General features: G+C 46.2%; 1 protein-coding gene across 1 annotated transcript; it reads right to left on the reverse strand.

The window, feature by feature from the left end:
- Window positions 1-3,459: 3,459 nt before the first annotated feature.
- On the reverse strand, window positions 3,460-4,885 carry LOC147881263 (clavaminate synthase-like protein At3g21360). Its single transcript, XM_087369960.1, has 3 exons — window positions 4,449-4,885; window positions 4,051-4,307; window positions 3,460-3,937 (listed from the first exon to the last, which is right to left on the reverse strand). The coding sequence occupies exons 1-3, from the start codon at window positions 4,827-4,829 to the stop codon at window positions 3,562-3,564; spliced, it is 1,014 nt and encodes a 337-aa protein (XP_087226086.1). The 5' UTR covers window positions 4,830-4,885; the 3' UTR covers window positions 3,460-3,561.
- Between the last annotated feature and the right edge of the window lie 14,608 nt (window positions 4,886-19,493).

Genomic DNA, 19,493 nt, shown 5'->3' on the forward strand with positions numbered 1-19,493 from the left:
GAGAAACTCGGTATGATTATCTCTTTCCTTTATCCAATCGAAATATAGAGAAACTCTATTCAATTTCATTTCTCAATGGCCACAATTTTTTCATCAAAGGAACTTCCGTAATTCAAAGAGAATTTCGAGATCCTTGTGCATCTTTGAGAGTTCAAGGTGGTTATCGTAGCTTCAGCTAACATAGAAGGGGAGACTTCTTCTTCATGGAGTGGCTTGAGGAAATACAAAAAAAACAAGGGGTCTGTCGCTTTATTGCCACCGCACAACACCATTATGTAGTCATTTTTTTCGTCATTCACTTTACAGGTTCTATTCCTCTGGATCTTTCGCCCAGAAGGGCCGAACGGCTAACTTATTGCCCACCTCTTCATCATGGAGCCCCCACAATCTCTCCCCCCAGTGCGGTGTAACGCATCTGGCAATGCTCAAGCATAGGGAGCTAACCAGCAAAAAGCCGTGGCTTTCGTTTCTTAAGGAAATGGGGCAACAACATGCTCCTGTGATGGAAAAGTTTGCACATGTACCCTTAGAAGATGCCCGGGCTACCCTAGCCCTCGATTGGGTTGATGCAAATCATATTGCAAGGAAGTATTCGGGAGGGCGTTTTCCGGTGGGAGGGGACTTCTACAAGTTTGTAGTAAGCCTAAGAGCAAACGTGCGGAATCATATTGCCGAAGCTATAACCAAGGGGTTGGGGCTAGAGGAAACACAGGAGATCCAGCACCTTCTAGAACAAATCGGGGGTATGGCCCCAACATTTGCCCCTGACGTACTTTTCCCCCTAATCCGTACTTCTCTGAATGCGTAGGGGGTGTGAATACGGCGAATGATGTGCTTTCCGACTGCCCCAGGGTGGCGGAGCCAGAAGAGCTTGCACAGTCCCTGCTTGAGGAGGTTGGAAGCTCAAGCCCTTCCTTCCTCCGGTCTTATTACTCAGGACGGATAGCCGAGTATGCGAGCCTGCTAGCATAATACCATGGGCATTTGTTAACATTGCTCCCCGCGGCCGCACAGTCACTTTATCCCTTAGCGGGTGCCCCCGCCGCAGGCATAGATGACCTGGAATCGAGGAAGCCTTGCATTTAGAGCAGGCAATGGATGCAAAGGAAGGCCCAACTGGGGGGGGAACAGGAGGAGGAAGCACCTCTTTGATTAGCGAACCACCGGGTCTACCTATTTTCCTCAGAGTTGCTGCGGCTATTCTTCGGTATCACGACTCCCTTCTTCTTGTTGGGATTGCCTTGGGAATTATCTCTCTTTTACTTAGACTATGGCGGGGCCACAGGCCAATACAGAAAGGGAAAGATGAAGTGGCAGCAGTGCCAGGAGGGAGGGCGTGGATACGGGTGACGGCCCCCTGCCCAAGAGCGGAGCCCAGATGCTCCAACTCTTCGAACCGATTGCCCAAGATATCGATCACATGCAACGGTTATATGGGGAACTAGCTGGGATTGCAGGCAGCGAAATCGTTCCCGAGTCTGATGTGGAGGGGGCGGATAGGGGTGGGGGGGCCCCCGTTCCGGGCTCGATGAAGATGATTGACTTAGATATATAATATCAACATGATACGTAATGGGCTGCTTTACCCCTTCCCAAGAGGACCTCCGCAAGCGCCTTTATTCGACATCATTTGTATTTCGAGGTTTGGAAGCCCTAGATAGATTTCCTATGCAACAATTGATAAATGTACCATGAGCCAACTCCACAACCCAAGATAGAAGTAAAATATCATGCAATGTAAGACTAGCTATCTTTCATTCCTCACCAAGCAAGAGTAGAGACATGACTTTTGGACTTATGTATATGTTGAAGTGGTCAAAGACAATTGTATACTAGGTCTACTAAAAGAAACTTAAGAATCGAAGTTGGAGCACAAAAAACTACATTCCTTGCAAAGTGAGGGGATGTAGCAAACGACCGAGCAATGAGCTAAGTTGGCAAAGATGGATACTCTACACAAAGGATATATGTGGAGAAATCCCTAGATTTTATAAAGATGTGGAATCATCTAGATGCAAGAAAGAAAAAAAAGAGATGGATCAAGTCATAGGAAATAGGGAAATACAAGCAGGCCCAAGAGGGCAACACAAGCATACCCAAGTGGGCAACCCAAGGAGATAATAAGAAGTAGGGAAACACAAGTAGATCTAACTGGGCAAATTGCCAAAGTAATTGCCCAAAGAGATTCTTATCCTATTCTTATATTATAGTTTGAAAATATTGTGAGCTCTCATTCAAATGAGAAGACCCAAGCTCTTGCATTTGGTAGTCCATAAAGATGAAATCCTTACTTTTTGCAGTTTAGTGTTTGAGTACACAACCTAAAAGATGTAGAAGACTAGGATTCAATATGTTCATCAACTCAAGGCGTGTCCATCACAGATCCCTCGATCCTTGAGAAAGGGACATCTACTCAAGGATACACAACTTATATTGGTGACATCACAAGTCTCTAAATCCTCAAGGAGGGGACCTCTAGTCCAGGACAAACAATTCATTTAAGTGACAAAGGGTACCAAGCAAGCTTTTCCTGAGGATGAGTCTGAGATAAGTGACCCAAGTTAGTGTTAACATTGGTAATAGTAGAGGTAACTTCTAGACAGTAGCTCAACATATGGACTTTATAATAAATAACATTTTTTTGGGCCTTATAATGGTAAATTTTCCCATTAGACAGTAGCCCGACATATGGTCTTCATGACAAATAGCATTCTTTTGGGCCTTATAATGGTAAATTTTCCCAAATTCAAGTGCCCTACTAATTAAGTATAGTGCAATCTAGAGGTAATCTTTGAGACATGCCAATGACACAAGATCTTAAATTACAACCAAGGGGACCTACACCTCAGTTGGTATTGAATCTAGAATCAACATCAATAGAATTGATTGACCTTGAAGCCGAGGAAGTGAAGCAAGGCAAATTGACTAGAGCAAGTATCATGTGCATTATGTGTGAGGTTGGAAACCTAAAAAGCACAATAAAGGAGGGTAGTTGAAGATATGGACCCCTAATAATGTCTAGATCTAAAAAGCAAAACCATATCAAACTCATAGGGAGCGCAGTGGTGCTAGATGCTATTAAGCACAGAGATGCCTCAACCAACCATCCCAATCCCCTATGATATCATTTATTGATCTTGTTACTTGGAGTGCCCTATGAGTGTCAATCTTATGAAGAATATTTGTGCCAAGCAATACATAGTTGCTAAGAGCAAATTGAGCAAAGTGTTACTACATCAAACCACATTTTAAAAATATTATTCTTGTTAAAATTCCCAAACTACAAACAAGAGACCCATCTTTTGATATTGATAAATAGACCTAATTTTTCATCTTTTTTGAGAATGATACCTTTCCACCCATAACCCCTTTTTACATAAACAAGCATCTTTTTTCCTAACCATTCTCAATATACCTTCGTGTCACATGTCAAGAGGACCTTAATTTTGTCTAGGTGATGTCCTATGCAGCTTATGTTTTAATGGGCATGCTGCAGTTCCAAGAAACATTGCGAGTTGCAGGAATTCCTATGCATCTTGGAGCCCATGTTGAAGCGCTGCTCTATTTGCAAAGAGCAACCAACACTTGACGAGGGGGTTTGTAGGCTCTTCTTCCGTGCATCACTGCAAAATTGTCCACAATCATCAAGTCCCCCTTTTGCCAGGGAATGTCCACACTCAGATCCTCGTGAATGCTTTTGCAGGCTTCAACTACATCTGCTGGCAATGGAGAGCCATCTCCAAAAACTACATCGTAAGGTTGGCTTGAGGATACACCATTCTCCATGGTTGCTCCTGAGAAGTATGCCACTATCATGTTGAACCAAGCATTTCGTCCTTCCCTGCCAAAGTCTCTGGTGGCTTCAAAAGGGCCAGATATCATTTTGAGGCTATCACCGGGAAGCCACTCCACGCGAGCATTGAACTGATCCTTGGCCCTGGGATACATACCACCATAGGAATCTTGAGCATTCTCACCTTATCAGATAACATCTTCAAACACAGCTAGAAGAATTTGAGCAGACAGCAAACGTCCAATTGATCTGCAAACCTTTGTTCAGCTTCATTACGATCTGAGGTCCCAAACACCAATGGCCATCCTTGAAGCGAAATCTGCGTGGGATCCATCTCCATGGGCAGAACCTTAATGTTTAGCAATCCTAATTTCTCCAGCTTTTGCATGAAATCTGGAAACATCTCCCACATTTTCTCCGTAACCTTACGACTGATGAGAATGGGCGTCTGCCCTCCCGCTGCCGCGTTGGTTTCGCAGAAAAACAATACTTTGGGCGGCCAGTTTCCAGTGATCTGTACTGATATTCAAGGCAATTCTCATTAGGGCAAGTTGATATCAGATTCCTCCAAATCTGCTGTCTAAAGCGACAGCGCAGCTGCTGCTTCTCACACAATGAGACTGATCTACCGCTAGGGAATGCAAAAAGCGCTCACCTGCGCCATCTCATGATGGAAAGGGACGACAACGCTGGGGTTGGAGTCATTGGCAGTATAGACACCGTCCGCAACTTTGGTGCGGGGGGCCGATCCGACGTACTGGAGGCTCTCCCAACCGAGAGCGGCGACGACGGAGTGGAAATCAGCTGCAGAATGCAAGGGGAAGCCACGGAAGAAGAGGGCACCATGGGCAAGGAGCTGCTGCTCAATGAAAAGCGTATTGGATTGGAAGGCAGCAAGGGCAGGGGGGGGAGTAGAGTGAGGGGAAGTCGAAGGGCAGAAGACGCGAGGGAAGAGGAGGGAATCGAAGGTTTGTTGCTGGGGAAGGAAGGTCTCGGCGAGGCCAGGAGCTACTTCTGGGAGGAGGTTGTCCGCCATGGAAGCTGGAGCTGTGATGAGCAGCAAAACACAAGAGTGAAGAGTGAAGAATGAAGACGGAATTATTAGATTAGTGAATCAACTCCTTTCCATTCATAACAACAAAACAACAAAAAACCTCCATTAGTATCTACTCCATTTCAATCCCCCATTATCCCATTAGATTCTTCATCATCTCACCACACTCAAGATTCCGTGGCAATGTGTTGTGTCTCGGCGGTTGTCGGGGAGACTCCATGGTTGGCTTGGCAAAGCTCAAACTTCGATGGAAAATTGCTCTCTTGGGTGACAAAGGGCGCCTCTCTGATTCACACTTCCTTCTCTAGAGTATCATTCGTGGTGTGCTTCTCAGAGAGATCTGGAAGTTTCGGAATGCCAATGTTTTTCACGGTTTGAGGCCACCTTCAGATTTCTTTCGCATTTTCCAAGTTTATACCTTGGATGTACTTGATTATTTCAGTCATTCTCATCCTGTGTTACTCCCTGCAGTATTAGGCCTCAGGGGTATCATGTAACTTCAGCTTTTATAGATGCTTTTTTTTCCTTTTCAACAGTTAATATATTTCAATTTTTCACGCAAAAAGAAAAAAGATTCTTTTTCAATTTGGGAAACCATGTTGCTCATTTCAGTATTATTGTCAAAGCTCATGTGAGCCCCCTCCAGTTTTCTACACCTTATAAATCACACCTAACTATTACAAACTCTTTTTGCTAAATTATGGGTCAAAATGATGCAAATTGGTTTGATATATATGATGGAGCTAGGTCTCTATGGGCCCTATGTCATTGTTAGTCCATGTATGTATGTACACATGGTCTTAGTCACATGTTGATTATATTAGACCCTTGTGGACTCAATAAAAAGTTGCCTTTTTCTTAAGAGATTTACATAATTAATTAACATCTAAATATCCTTGAGAGTGTTCGGCGCAAGCTTCTCTATTGGAGCTCGGCCAAAGTCTCCCTCGCAGGTTGCGCCTTAGTGGCAAATCAGGTCCTTCTTGCCACTACCTGGTATATTGCCTCCTGTTGGTGCTTTCACAGAGGATGCATTGGGCAGCTCCGACGGTTGGTACGGAACTTCCTCTGGGCAGGTTCAATCGGCACGAGGAACACTAGGGCTCGAGTAGCTTGGCAGATGGTGATTATGTCGCAAGAACTGGGAGGCTTGGGTATCATTGATCCGGAGATGTAGAGCAGAGCCAAGTTGGTGGTTCATGGCCTCACCCCAGATGCCGAGCCTTGGAAGCTCCTCTTATAGAGAGGGCTTATGACAGTGGTAACCTTCACATAGATGGATCTTCTCAGAGGCCCCCCTTATAGGGAAGGGCTCCCCCCTGATGAGGAGCCTCCACAGGGTTTGGCAGAGACTAGCAGGGGGCCTCATTCATGCTCTGTCAAGATGCAGAGAGGAGTTTGAGCGCCAACCCCTTATGTGGCACCCAGAGGTCAGAGATCAGGAGGGACGTATGCTTGGGCAACGGACTCACATTGGTTGGGCACAGTGGGACAGTGGTCTAGTAGGGTCTTTTGGTCACTAGATCAGACTACCTATGGAGGCAGAGGTGAGGCTTGATGCCATAGCGCATTTGAGAGGGGCAGGGCAACGGATGGGCGAGATCAACTTAGCCATTCCTAAGTCCTAGTGGGAAGGACTTCACATTTGGAGAGACAGCAGATGGTTGGGGCAGTTTTCCCGTACTAGTGTTCCCTTGAGGATTTTGATGCAGCGCGGCAGCATGCACCCCGACTTCTTCCGTGTAGGACCTGAAGATCTGCTTCAACCCCTCACTGGGAGTGACCCTGAGATGGATGGGAGTCTTGATGGGATACACTAGCAGATGATCAGAGTGGTAGGACGCTTGGGGAAGGAGTGGCACATTGATCCCAGTATCTCAGAGCAGGACGCCTCTCGATGGCGCCTCTGGCTATGGGAGGGTAGACCCCTGAGGGAGGTTTAGTGGGACCTGGGGGAGTGGTTCTGGCCCTCCAAGGGCGGCCTAGCTGAGACGATAGATGAGGTGCCTTTCTTTTCCTACACCACACGAATTGGCAGGAGACTTCAGATGGACTCATCAAGGTGGACTCCCTCGAGGGAAAGACACACCTAGAGAGTGCCTCGGGAGGTTTGCTCCAGGTTTTGGATGCGGTTGTGGTCTAGCTTGCTGCCGAGGAAGATTTCATACTTCTTCTCGCTGGCAGCCCATGGAGGCTTGGCCATCGGCCCGTGGTTGGAGTAGATGCGAGTGGAGGGGCAGTGCCATTGCTGCTCAGATGGTGTCTTGGAGACTATCCCACACTGCCTATGGAGTTGTCGTAGCACAACGAGGATCTAGATCATAGCTCTCTGGATCATGACACGCATGCAGAGTATACACAGAGATTACACTTGGGGGATGGTGGCTTGGTTGACAGAGGGAGGACACGTGTTTCAAATTGATGAGATCTCCCCAGCCTACCGGATACAAGGTCAGAGCATTCAGAGGATTGCACTCCATGAGGCAGTCCCCCCTGACACCCTAGCTCCTCCTTCTCCTAGGGAGGACAGTGTTTGGGAGGTGGTAGCGAGCATCACAGCTTGGAACATTTGGGTGGCTCGGTGCAGTCTTGTGTTGGGAGAGCACCTGGTTCCACCCTTAGCTACCTTGGTTGCCATTTGGCAGGATATCATTTACACTCTACGGTCCACCTGGGAGCGCGGGACTCCAGGCTCCAAGGCAACTATAGAGAGGTGTACTTGTTTCTGCAAGGCTTGGCTTGCAGGTGCTTTCTACATCTTCACTCCATGAGGGATTTGCTGGCTATATAGTCCCCCCACTTGGCTATTAGCCCCAGTTCTAGAGATCCCCTAGGCAGCGAACTGGGCTTCTCTAGAATAGGCTAGTTTTTCTTTCAGCCTTTTTCAAAATTTTCATACTCAGCACCTTTGGGGCTGTTGTCTTGTATGTAATCTTTCAAGCATTAATAGAAGGTTCCTTTCTTTGAAAAAAAAAAACCGTCCTCAACCTCAACGAGTAACATTTCAAGACTTTTTACTTTTGAAAATTCTATCTTAGGCATTATGACATTTACTCTCATTTTGATAATGTCATCATCACCCTCATTCTCAATGCCATCATCACCTTCGATATTATTTTCTTTGTCATTAATTGTATCATTCTTATCCACCCATCCTCACTTTGTGTACATGATCTCTTGAATGGCATAAATGTTGATAGGCTTATCTCCTACACATTCATCATGATCCTCGTCATGAATGTTGGCATCAATGTTTATGGATGCATATCCTTCTATATGATGAGCACACAAATCTATAGTTTCAAACATACATTTCCCACAAGCATTTACATGTGTCACTCGAACTATTTATCATCATTTACATCCTCATGAAAAATGCTTTGCTAACAATGCTTAGGTAGCACAAATGCTTTATCAAATGAGGTAAGCATTTTCAAAGAATCAATGGCATAAAAACCATTTTTCTCACTTTTGATTCTTGCATTGGAACCCTTATAAATCACTTGGAGATATCGTGCTTTGACTAGCACAATCTCCAAAGGCCTATAGTTCAGTTCAATTATTTTCTTCAATGCTCCAAAACTAAAGGAATGATGAACCAGGAGGGAAGAAAGCAAGGAAAAAAGAGGGGAGAAAGATGGGGAAATGGGAAACTTAGAAGTGGAAAAATGGGAAATTTAGAGGGGGGAAAGAAAGAGGGGTGACAGGTGGTAGAGAGAGGGGAAAGGGGGATGTGAGGAAAATTTACAAGGGGGATGTGGGAAAATGTGTTAACCGATTGGTTCACAATATGCCACCACTGGTTAGTGATGTCATTTGATGGATAGTGGCAAGTCCATAGAGTTAGTATGGGCCTTGGAGCCAAATAGGCCCAAGTTGATTGTTAAGAATGAGGAAAGAGAGTGGTATAAAGAGATTAGGGTTCGCCCTGCCCTCAAAAGGTGACATGTATAAAAGGCCAAGTGGTTGACTTTTGTCTTCATTGTTGGATGCACAAGTTTGGAATACAAGCTCCCTCTTCTCTTCCAAGAGTGTTTTTGGGTGTTCTCTTGTTTCCTTTGTAGTGCCTTTGTGTTTGCCACTCCATACCCATTCATTCTCCTCCCCTTCTCCCTCTCTTCTCCCATCTCCACTTTCCCTCTTTCTCTCATGGAAACACATTGCAACAATCTAGGAGCTGACACTTGCGGATGGCTCGTGATTTGCATTGCTCTCACAAGTAGTAGCTTGGAGTGGATGCTCCATCAGCATTCCTTCAAGATCCCCATGACACGTGAGTCGCCGTTGAGACTACACATCTTTGGCGCCACTGTCAGGGAGTTCAAGGTATGATTTTGCATTGCACTTGCCTTCTCTCATCATTTACCCATTGCTTCAAGCTTAACTTGGAGCTTTGTTATGGAGTTGTAAGAGAGGAATGAGTGGAGAAGTGTGAGTTTAGGAAGAGAAAAGAATAAGCTATCATTTTCTTTTTGGAAAGCATTTTGGATCATTTGAAGCTTGCTTTTTATGTTTTTTAGTGTTTTGAGTTGGTAGTAAGATAGTTTGGAAGATTGCTAAGGAGTGTATGGTGTCAAAACTCACAAAAAACAACCAAGAATGAGGAATCATGCTGAAATTCAAAGTGGTTTTGCATCTTGACAGTCACCTCTTTAAGAAATCTCTCATTTTGCAGTCAAATGTTTCTTTCTTGTTTTTTGCATTGAGTAGGTAGACTAGGTAGTTTAGCATCCCCCTATCACAAAAAAGACCTAAACAAACACTTTAAAAAATCATCAAAAACTTGTCAGCAAAACAATGAGTTCCTATCCCATTGACCCATCACCTTACTCCCTATCTCATGGATTAACAAGTGTCAGCCACCTAGCTCACCGACCAAATTTATGGTTTGATAGGAAGGTTGACCTGGTGCTATAGCTTGCTATCCCTCTGCCTGGTGCTATAGCTGTATCCCTCTGATCGGTGCCATACTGATCATCCCACTAACTTACTATCCCACCGTGTTGTTGCTTTAGCCCTATCCCTATCCCTCTCGATCGGTGCTTTAAATCTATCCCACCGGGTCAGTGCTTTCACTCTATCCCATCAGGATGATCCTTTAACTCTATCCCACCGAATCGGTGCTTTAACTCTATCTCTCCGAGTCGGTGTTGTAGCTCTATCCCACTGGGTTGGTGCTTTAACTCTATCCTACTGTGGGTCAGTGATTTAACTCTATCCCGCCCTAGAGGATGCATTTAATTGTAGGGTGAAGGCGATGACAACAATATGGGTTCAGTGAGTTTCTTGTGACCCTCGAGGCTTTTTTTTCACATTCCTTTCCTAACACCACATTCCTTTTTTTTCACATTCCTTTACTAACACCACTATTAACTATCTAACTCTGAATCATCCTCCTCTTCTCTTTATTTTGTCTTCCTATTTTTCTTATTACTTCTAACTTAGAAGCCTTTCCTAGATCCCAGATGCTACAAACCTCTTCAGCCCCGTATTTTAGGAGTTTTTATAATGTATTATCAAATTCCTTTGGATGTATTTGATGACTCAGACAAAGAGTGCTCCAGATTGCATCAAAAGCTTATTGGGCTTTTAAAAAACTTCAAACAAAAGCCACCATACTATGTAAGGCATCAACTCGACTTAAAAAAAAAGCTCCTATACAAATAGCAAGAAAAACATGGCATGTCAGAAACATAGTCTGATGAGGATTCCATATATGTCCCACTCAATTCAAATATTGGACTTGTAGAGGAGCATGATAATACATTAATACCTACTCCACTTACACTAACACCACTAGGATCTTACATCAACCCTTCTTGTTAGCGATGTCATATGATGGATAGTGGCAAGTCCATAGAGCTAGAATTGTGCCTTGGATCCAAATAGTAGGCCCAAGTTGATTGTAAAGAATGAGGGAAGAGAGTGGTATAAAGAGATTAGGGTTGGCCCTCCCTTCAAAATGTGACATGCATAAATTGCCAAGCAGTTGACTTTGGTCTTCATTGTTGGATGCACAAGTTTGGAATACAAGCTCCCTCTTCTCTTCCAAGAGTGTTTTTGGGTGTCCTCTTGTTTCCTTTGTAGTGCCTTTATGTTTTCCACTCCATCCCTCAGTCATTCTCCTCTTCTCGTCCTTTCTCCCTCTCTTCTTCCATCTCCACTTTCCCTCTTTCTCTCATGGAAACACATTCCAACAATTCGAGAGCCGCTTGAGTGACACTTGCAGATGGCTCATGCTTTGCATTGCTCTCACAAGGAGTAGCTTAGAATGGAGGCTCCATCGACATTCCTTCAAGATCCCCACGACATGTGACTACACAAAATGGGAAATTTAGAAGGGGAGGAAAGGATGAGGGGAGAAATGGGAAAGAAAGAGGGCTAAAAGGGATGAAAAAGGAGGGGATAAAGTAGGAGAGGATAAAGAAGGAGAGGAGAAAGAGGGGAGAAAAGGAGAACGGATGAGGAAAGAGGAATGAATAGGAGAGAGAAGGGGGAAAGAGGTAAGAGGGAAAAAAGAAGGAGAAAGGATGAGAAAAGAGGAAGGAAGAGGAGAGAGAAGGAGGAAAGAGGAAAGAGGGAAAAAAACAAGATAGGCCGAATGGCATGACTCTATATGCAAAAATACCCCATTCTGTAGCAAATGCTATTTTTGATTAGTCTTGAGGAGCAATTTGCACTTGGTTATAGCCACTGAAGCCATCCAAGAAGCTATATATTTCGGATCCTGCCACCTTTTCCAACACTGTTTCTCTTAAGGGTAGGGGATAGTGATCCTGAATTGTGGCGGCATTCACATTTTTTTAAGTTTATGCATACTCTGAGCTTCTTGTTGCGTTTAGGTAGAATGACAATGGGTGAAACCCAATGAGTGTGCTCTATCTCGTGGATGAATCCGGTATCTAGTAGTTTTTCCAGCTCGTCATAAACCATGGTGCCATATTTAGGATTGGTACGATAAGGTCCACATACCTTAGGGTGAGCACCTTCCCTTATAGGTATCGTGTGTACTGCCACTTCTAGTGAAATTCCTTTCATCTCTTTGTATGACCATGCTAGGTGGTCACGATACTCCATTAGCAGTTCTTTAAGTTTGGTTTCATCTTCTTGACGAAGCTGTTTCCCAATGAAAACCAAATTTTCTTCCTCCCCTTCAAGGGCAAGGTTTATTGTGTGTGTTTTTGCCAGTCCCTCATAGATTGGAGTTTCTCCAATGCTATCAGTTTCTTCAACTTCAGATTCTCTTAGTGGTCTTGGCATTGCTATTGGCGCACTGCCACTTGTGTAATTCTTGAAGTATTCTGGCACTTCTTGAAGATCGGCCTCTGATGGGGTTGAACTAGCCTGACATGTGTCATGTGTACTGGGTGGCATAGTTGCATTTATTAATTTGTTAGGCTCTTCTTGAATTTCTTTTTCTGAAGTCTCTTGATCAAGCTTCATCTGCACGTGGCTTATATTTCCGAAACTTCTTACGTTGGGAACTGTGGGGTAACTTTTCCACTGGTAAGGTGTTTGCCAATAAGGGTTCATGTGCTGCACATACTCCTTCCAGTTCCTCAGGGGACCATCAAGAGGCGGTGGTTCTGATTTTGAGGGAGCTGACTTTGCAAGGTACAATTCGACAATCCTTGTTTGGACTCATTCAAATTCATTGAAGTGCTCGGCCTTGGCTTTTCTGCGATTTCCTCCTTCAGCTTTCTTGCGAGATCTTCAGCTGTTATTCAACTGCGGAGGCTCAACTTTTGGGAGCTTAACTACCATTAGGGCATGCAGAATGGCTAAGTCATTATCAAAGATTTGATCTTCAATTTTAGCATTCGCAGCCTCTGTTTCAAGGTCCCAAGGAAAATCTGAGTCATCATTGGTATGGGTACCTTCTTCAGGTTCATTATCCCACTCGAGGTCAGCCATAAAGAATGGCATCTCTAGATCGATTGGTTCTTCATGTGTGAGTGGAGGATCTACCTGTAGTGCATTAGCATCTACCTGTGAGAAGATGGGGTCTAATGAATGGTAGCTGTCGATGGTCGCCAATGTTTGTATCTAGTTATTGACATTTCTTTGTGAGTCACCCGCTATGGCATGCTGTTGCAAGGGAGCTGATTTGCTTGAGATTGTCATGGAAGATGTGTCATCCAATGCTCTAGGCACAATTGGTTTTATAGCTCTTGTTCCCACATTCACTCTGACTGCGGTGTCGTGATTCTGGATTGCCAGTCTATCAGTTCCCCAGTCATGGAGGACTGATGCTTCCCGTAACCAAGGACGTCCCAGTAAGATTTGATAGGATTTTTTGGGGAGATCCAAGATTGTGAATTGAAGGGAAAAGCGGACTCCTGCGATCTTTGTGGACACAGCATTCACTATTCCCAAGGGTTTAGCCCGTGAATCATCGGCAAGGTGTATGTTGAAATTAGCCTTCGTAGAGCTCCTTGGATAGGACATTTACACCTGCTCCACCATCCACTATGGCTTGGACTTCATTATATGCCTTGTGGATCAAAGGCACAATAATGTTGCATATGTCATCTCTCTCACCCATTCACACAAGGATATCTTCAATGTCATTCATAGGTGGAGGGGGATTTGCGAGTTGAACCCATCCTTTGAAACTCTCCCAGAGATTGGAACAATTCTGTAGGAGGATTCCGATGGGAATTGACACAGGGCAACTGAGGATGCTAGAGAGTGCGGCTCCTTCAAGTTGACGTGGTGGTACATTATGTTGTGGAGTCTGTTGTTGGAATAAAGGCTCGAGTACAGTATCAATACTTTGTGGGGCCAAGCCATGGATTGGGTCTTGAGCTTGTTGCTTAGTCTCAAATTGAGCTTGTTCATTTTGTACCCATTGTTGAAGTGCCTGAAAACGAACCTTCTCCACCTCTGCATTTGGATATGGAGCTTCTTTTATTTGAGGCTCGGGAGTTGATGTGGATGAGCTCGGCTGCTCATTGCTTGGCAGAGGTGGAGGCACTTGTGCTTTCTTTTTCAAAAGTCGCTTTGGTTGGATTGGAATGTTAGGGTCCTTGGTGGCCTCTTTCTGTTGGCGTGTAATTACATTTACAGGTTGTGATTTTACGCTTGCCGCGGACCCAGACTTTGATGGTCCACCCCAATGATGCCAATGGGGACGTCAGGCTTAACCTCTGTTTGTTCTGGGATCTTAATTTTCATGGGACAATCCATACAGGCATGTCCTATGCCACAACTTTGCGATCCGATGATTTTCGCCACAATCGTAGCACTTCATTGGTGCTCGAAATGTGTTGGGTCGTACTTGATTTGCATAAACTAGTATTAGACCCTCTGCACCTTCTACATAGTACACTGGGTACTCTGCTTCATACTCAAATGGCAAGTCTACTTCCTCGGCTTGTAATTGATGTATTGGAACTGCCTGAGGAGCTGGATTTGGTGCTCTTGGATATGGTCGTGGATTCGGATTCCTGAGTAGTTATGGGAGTTGTGTCTGAACGGGAACACGATTTAGCCTCAGAGCTAGGGGCGCTTGTGCAAGTGCTTGTTGCCTTTATACTGGCATGGGTGCTGCTTGGTATTGTTGAGGTCGAGGCAGGTTGTTGCGCATGTTGAAGATGCAACTATTCTCATCATGGCCACCGATGACGCAGATATGGCACCACAACCTTGGCAGTGGATTTGCTTGTGCAGTGATCCTCGCTCTTAGGACTGGGCACTCATTTGCTATATGATTTGCCAGGCAGTGTGGACACCAGACATTTTCTTGCCGTGGATATGTTTGAGTTGGCGACTGAGACAAGTGAAGTTTTTGATCCATGGCCTACATCATATCTTCCTTCAGCTTCATGGTCATGGCCTTTAGGCGATCTTCATTTGATGTTTAGGTAGTGTGCTTTGATTTACCCTTTTTCGAGTGCTTATCTCGTGTATTAGATCTGCTGTCATCACTGCTAGAGTCTGAGTCTGTCATGCCATCCTTGATGTCAATGGCTACCATCATATGAGCAGCATTGAATGTTTCATAGCTGCTTATCTTTTTCATATTCTTTCGGATTTTCTTTCTTGGACCTACTATGAACCATGCCGTGAGGAGGTACTTTGCATCTGGGCATGGGTCACATTTGGCGATTTATCATTTCATCTTACCTAGGTACATGCGTACATCTTCTCTCCAGCCTTGTTCGATCTTGTTGAGTTGGAGAGTGGGATCATCTTGTAGCCTCTCCGTTTGAGAGCGTCGTTTGAATTCTGTTTGAAGTAGCTCCCATGTGGCACGCTCTTCCACTAGAAGGTCTAGGTACCATTCAGACACTTCATCAGTTAGGGCCATGGGAAACCAAGCCACCTTGGTTTCATTGGATTGATCTCCACCTGCACTGCATGCAGCATCAAAATGCTGGATGAATCGGGCTGGGTCTCCCCTACCATTATATTTGGGAAGTTCCAGTTTTCCCAAGGGGCGTCGGCCTTGATTGTTGTTATTTCTTTGATTGAAGAAATTGTCAGTCTCCACATCGAGGTCGATATCCCCATCATTGTCATGACGGCGTCCAGCCATGTTGGGGCGTGCAGTTAGAGGGAGTGGTTGAATCTCAGGGGGAGATTTGGGGTAGAGGATTGGCGGGGGCGGTTGTTGCAATGGAGTTATATGCTGATGTGGCGAGCATTGGAGTTGAAGGTGTTGGCCGAAACATAGCTGCATGCAGATTGGGCGAGATTTGCCAAGGGTGTCTGCCACAAGTGCGGTGTGGATGTAGCGTTGTTGGGAGGGTTAGAGTGGTGTTAGTTTGTATAGGGACCGTCGTGCTAAGAATGTGCCTAAGATTGTCCTACGTGTGTAAGAAAATGTGCCGGTGTAGATGGATCGTTAATCGGAGGTCACGGCATGAAGATATGAGCGAATTTGTGCAAAACGAGGCCCAAACGGGGGCGCGAATGAATGAGTGCTAGGGATGCCGAAATGGTGTGCAATGGGCTGAAAAAATACCCCGTAGTGTGGTGTTTCCATGTGTGAAATCTAGGTTCAAACGGGGTTCTGTTTGGGTCCCAAACGGATGAGTTACGAGGGGTTAAAGAAGGGGTAAAATTTGGGTTTGGGGGGGGGGCCCTAAGGGTGGTGTGAATGGACTTTAGGTCCAACTGAGCGGTTGGAACCAAGTTAATCTAGTTAGGTGAACTAACTATTTTTCTAGTTAGATGCCTAACAATTTTTCTAGTTAGATGCCTAACAGTTAGTTTAACCTAACCTAGTTAATGTTAAACTGACCACAGTTAGTTCAAGTAACCTTGTTAGGGTAACTAACTAGCAGTTATACTAACCTAGCTAAGGTTAAAACTAACCTAACGTAGGTTTACTAACCTAACCTAGGTTAGACTAACTAACCTAGGTCAAACTGACCTAGTTAACCTAACGTAACTAGCTAGTTTAACTAACCTAACCTAAATGTAGTTAAAGCTAACCTAACGAAGGTTAAGCTAACCCCAGGGTTAACTTTAGGTTAGGTGTTTTTTTAAAAAAAATAATAAAAAGGAGAGAGAGAGACGGTGGGGGGTTCGCGGCGGTGGGGAATTTTTCACAGGGGGGGGGGATTTTTGCTCAATTTTTGCAAGGGGGGGTAAGGTAGGGGAGAGGGGACGGGAGGGTGGAGGCACACAGAGGGGAAGGGGAGGGTAGGGGAGGAGGAGGTGTGAGGGGACGTGAGGGGGACGAGGGAGGGGGTGCAGGGGAGGAGGAGATGACTGGAAGGGAGGGGAGGGCTGCGGGGGGCGCGTAGGGCAGCCGGGCGCGAGCGGATGGCGTTGGCGGAGTCGCACGGAGCGGGGCGTGGAGGGACGTTGCGGAGCGGGGAGCGCTGGGCGGGCATCACCGGTGCTTCGCCTAGGGGCGGGCGCTTACGCACGGGCGCCGCCCTTGGGCAGCAAGGGCCTTAAGGCCCTTGCTTAGATAGAGTAGAGAGAGAGGTAGGGAGCGACCAGCGAGGGGGAGGGGTAGAGAGAGAGAGAGAAGGGAGAGGGGGGGAAGAGAGAGAGAGAGAGAGAGAGAGAGAGAGAGAGAGAGAGAGAGAGAGAGTAGAGAGAGAGTAGAGAGAGAGAAAGACAAAGAGAGTGAGAGGGAGAGAGAGTAAGAGAGGGAGTGAAAGTAAGAGAGAGAGTGAGAGAGAGAGAGAGAAAGAGAGTGAGAGAAAGAGAGAGAGCAAGAGAGAGAGTGAAAGTAAGAGAGAGAGAGTGAGAGTGAGAGAGAAAGAGAGAGAGAGCGTGAGAGAGAGAAAAATAGAGAGAGAGAGAGATAAAGAGAGTGAGAGAAAGAGAGAGAGTAAGAGAGAGAGAGAAAGAGAGAGAGAGTGAGAAAGAAAGTGAAAGAGTAAGAGAGAGAGTGAAAGTAAGAGAGAGAGTGTGAGAGATAGAGAGAAAGAAAGAGAGAGGGGGAGGGAAAGAGAGAGAGAGTAAGAGAGAGTTAGAGAGAGTGAGAGAAAGAGAGAGAGCAAGAGAGAGAGAGTGAGAGAGAGAAAAATAGAGAGAGAGAGAGAGAGAGAGAGAGAGAGAGAGAGAGATAAAGAGAGTTAGAGAGAGTGAGAGAAAGAGAGAGAGAAAGAGAGAGAGAGTGAGAAAGAAAGAGAAAGAGTAAGAGAGAGAGTGAAAGTACGAGAGAGAGTGAGAGAGAGAGAAAGAGAGAGAGAGTGAGAGAGAGAAAGAAAGAGGGAGGGATAGAGAGAGAAAGAAAGAGAGAGAGTGAAAGGGGGATGTGGTGGTGTGGGAGGGGGGTGGTGGAGATGGAGGGGGGAGGGGGAGGGGGAGGTGGAGATGGAGGGGGGGGGGAAGGGGGAGGGGGAGGTGGAAATGGAGGGGGGAGGGGGAGGGGGTGGTGGAGATGGAGGGGGGAGGGGGAGGGGGTGGTGGAGATGGAGGGGGAAGGGGGAGGGGGTAGGGGGAGGGGGAGGTGGAGATGGAGGGGGGAGGGGGAGGGGGAGGTGGAGACAGAGGGGAAAGGGGGAGGGGGTGGTGGAGATGGAGGGGGAAGGGGGAGGGGGAGGTGGAGATGGAGGGGGGAGGGGGAGGTGGAGGTGGAAATGGAGGGGGAAGGGGGAGGGGGAGGTGGAGATGGAGGGGGGAGGGGGAAGGGGTGGTGGAGATGGGGGGGGGAAGGGGGAAGGGGAGGTGGAGATGGAGGGGGGAGGGGGAGGTGGAAATGGAGGGGGAGGTGGAAATGGAGGGGGAAGGGGGAGGGGGAGGGGGAGATGGAGGGGGGAGGGGGAAGGGGTGGTGGAAATGGAGGGGGAAGGGGGAGGGGGAGGTGGAGATGGAGGGGGGAGGGGGAAGGGGTGGTGGAGATGGGGGGGAGGGGGAAGGGGTGGTGGAGATGGGGGGGGAAGGGGGAGGGGGAGGTGGAGATGGAGGGGGGAGGGGGAAGGGGTGGTGGAGATGGGGGGGGAGGGGGAAGGGGTGGTGGAGATGGGAGGGGGAAAAAAAGAGAGAGCAAATAAAAAAAACTTGACAGACGGAAATCGAAAGGGAGGGAGAGGTGGTCACCTAAACGCTCTCCAAGTCTTTCTTGATGTAACGGGATGTTGAGGAACAATGGACGGTGGGTGGATGGCTAGGTTATCACTGCAAGATGGGCTCGAAGTCACTTACAATGTGAGGATGGGAGTAAGGTGGTGGTCGATGGAGAGGGAGGAGTGTCTTGGGTAGGGCTCGGAATGAAGAGAATGGAGGCAAAATGTGAAAGATGAAGAATGAGGGGGTGGAGTTGGTTTTTATAGGAAAAGAGTTTAGGTTTAGGGTTTAACCCTAAACTCTTCCCAAGCCATAACTCTTTATGGATAGCTCGGTTTGCTTTTCTGCAAAAAGGTGAAATGATCGAAATTGCAAGCTCTACGCATTCGTGTCCACTACCTAGTCTGATTGTTTATCATGTGGCTTCTATTTAAGAAATAAAGAAAATTTCTTAAGGTAGTAACCCAAGGTTGATGCTTGGGGTAGATATGTTTGGCTAGAAATGGAAAAAAAAATTTACTCTCCTTGCCCTTTAGTGTTATGTTCGTGAAAGTTCGAAGTAGTTTGTTTTTTACACATACCTACATATGTTTACTCGCTGCTTGAGTTGGCTCTTTCCTACTGCTTTCATAGGAAGAGTAGGGTATTCTCAGTATGCAGGGTTCCGAGGCTTTTTGTCACCTACAGATATATTAGGGTTCTCGATTGTAGTATACGTGTAGCTTAGGACCTCGAGTCGTGTTTCGGTGAGAGGCGTAGGCTTAAGTGTGGTGAGCAAACATAGTGCATGCATGTGTAAAGGGAACATGTATCATCATGGTTGAGGAAATGAAGGCTTTCGCCTTCATTGGGGGTTGTAGGGTTTAGGAGGAGTTTAAGGGTTAGGAGGAGGTTCCAGGGTTTAGAAGAGGTTCCAGGGTTAGAAGAAGGTTTCAAGGTTCAGAAGGAGGTTCTAGGGTTTAGAAGAGGTTCCAGGGTTAGAAGGAGGTTCCAAGGTTAGAAGGAGGTTCCAGGGTTAGAAGGAGGTTCCAGGGTTTAGAAGGAGTCTAGGGTTAGAAGGAGGTTCCAGGGTTAGAAGGAGGATCTAGGGTTTAGAAGGAGTGCAAGGAAGCATGGACACTTGAGACAAATGCTTGGAATACCAAAGTAGACTCAACACAATGCCCCAAA

This window comes from Dipteris shenzhenensis, chromosome 31 (assembly GCF_047967505.1).
Source record: "Dipteris shenzhenensis isolate YYH24624 ecotype China chromosome 31, Dip_SZ_1.0, whole genome shotgun sequence".
Lineage (NCBI taxonomy): Eukaryota > Viridiplantae > Streptophyta > Polypodiopsida > Gleicheniales > Dipteridaceae > Dipteris > Dipteris shenzhenensis.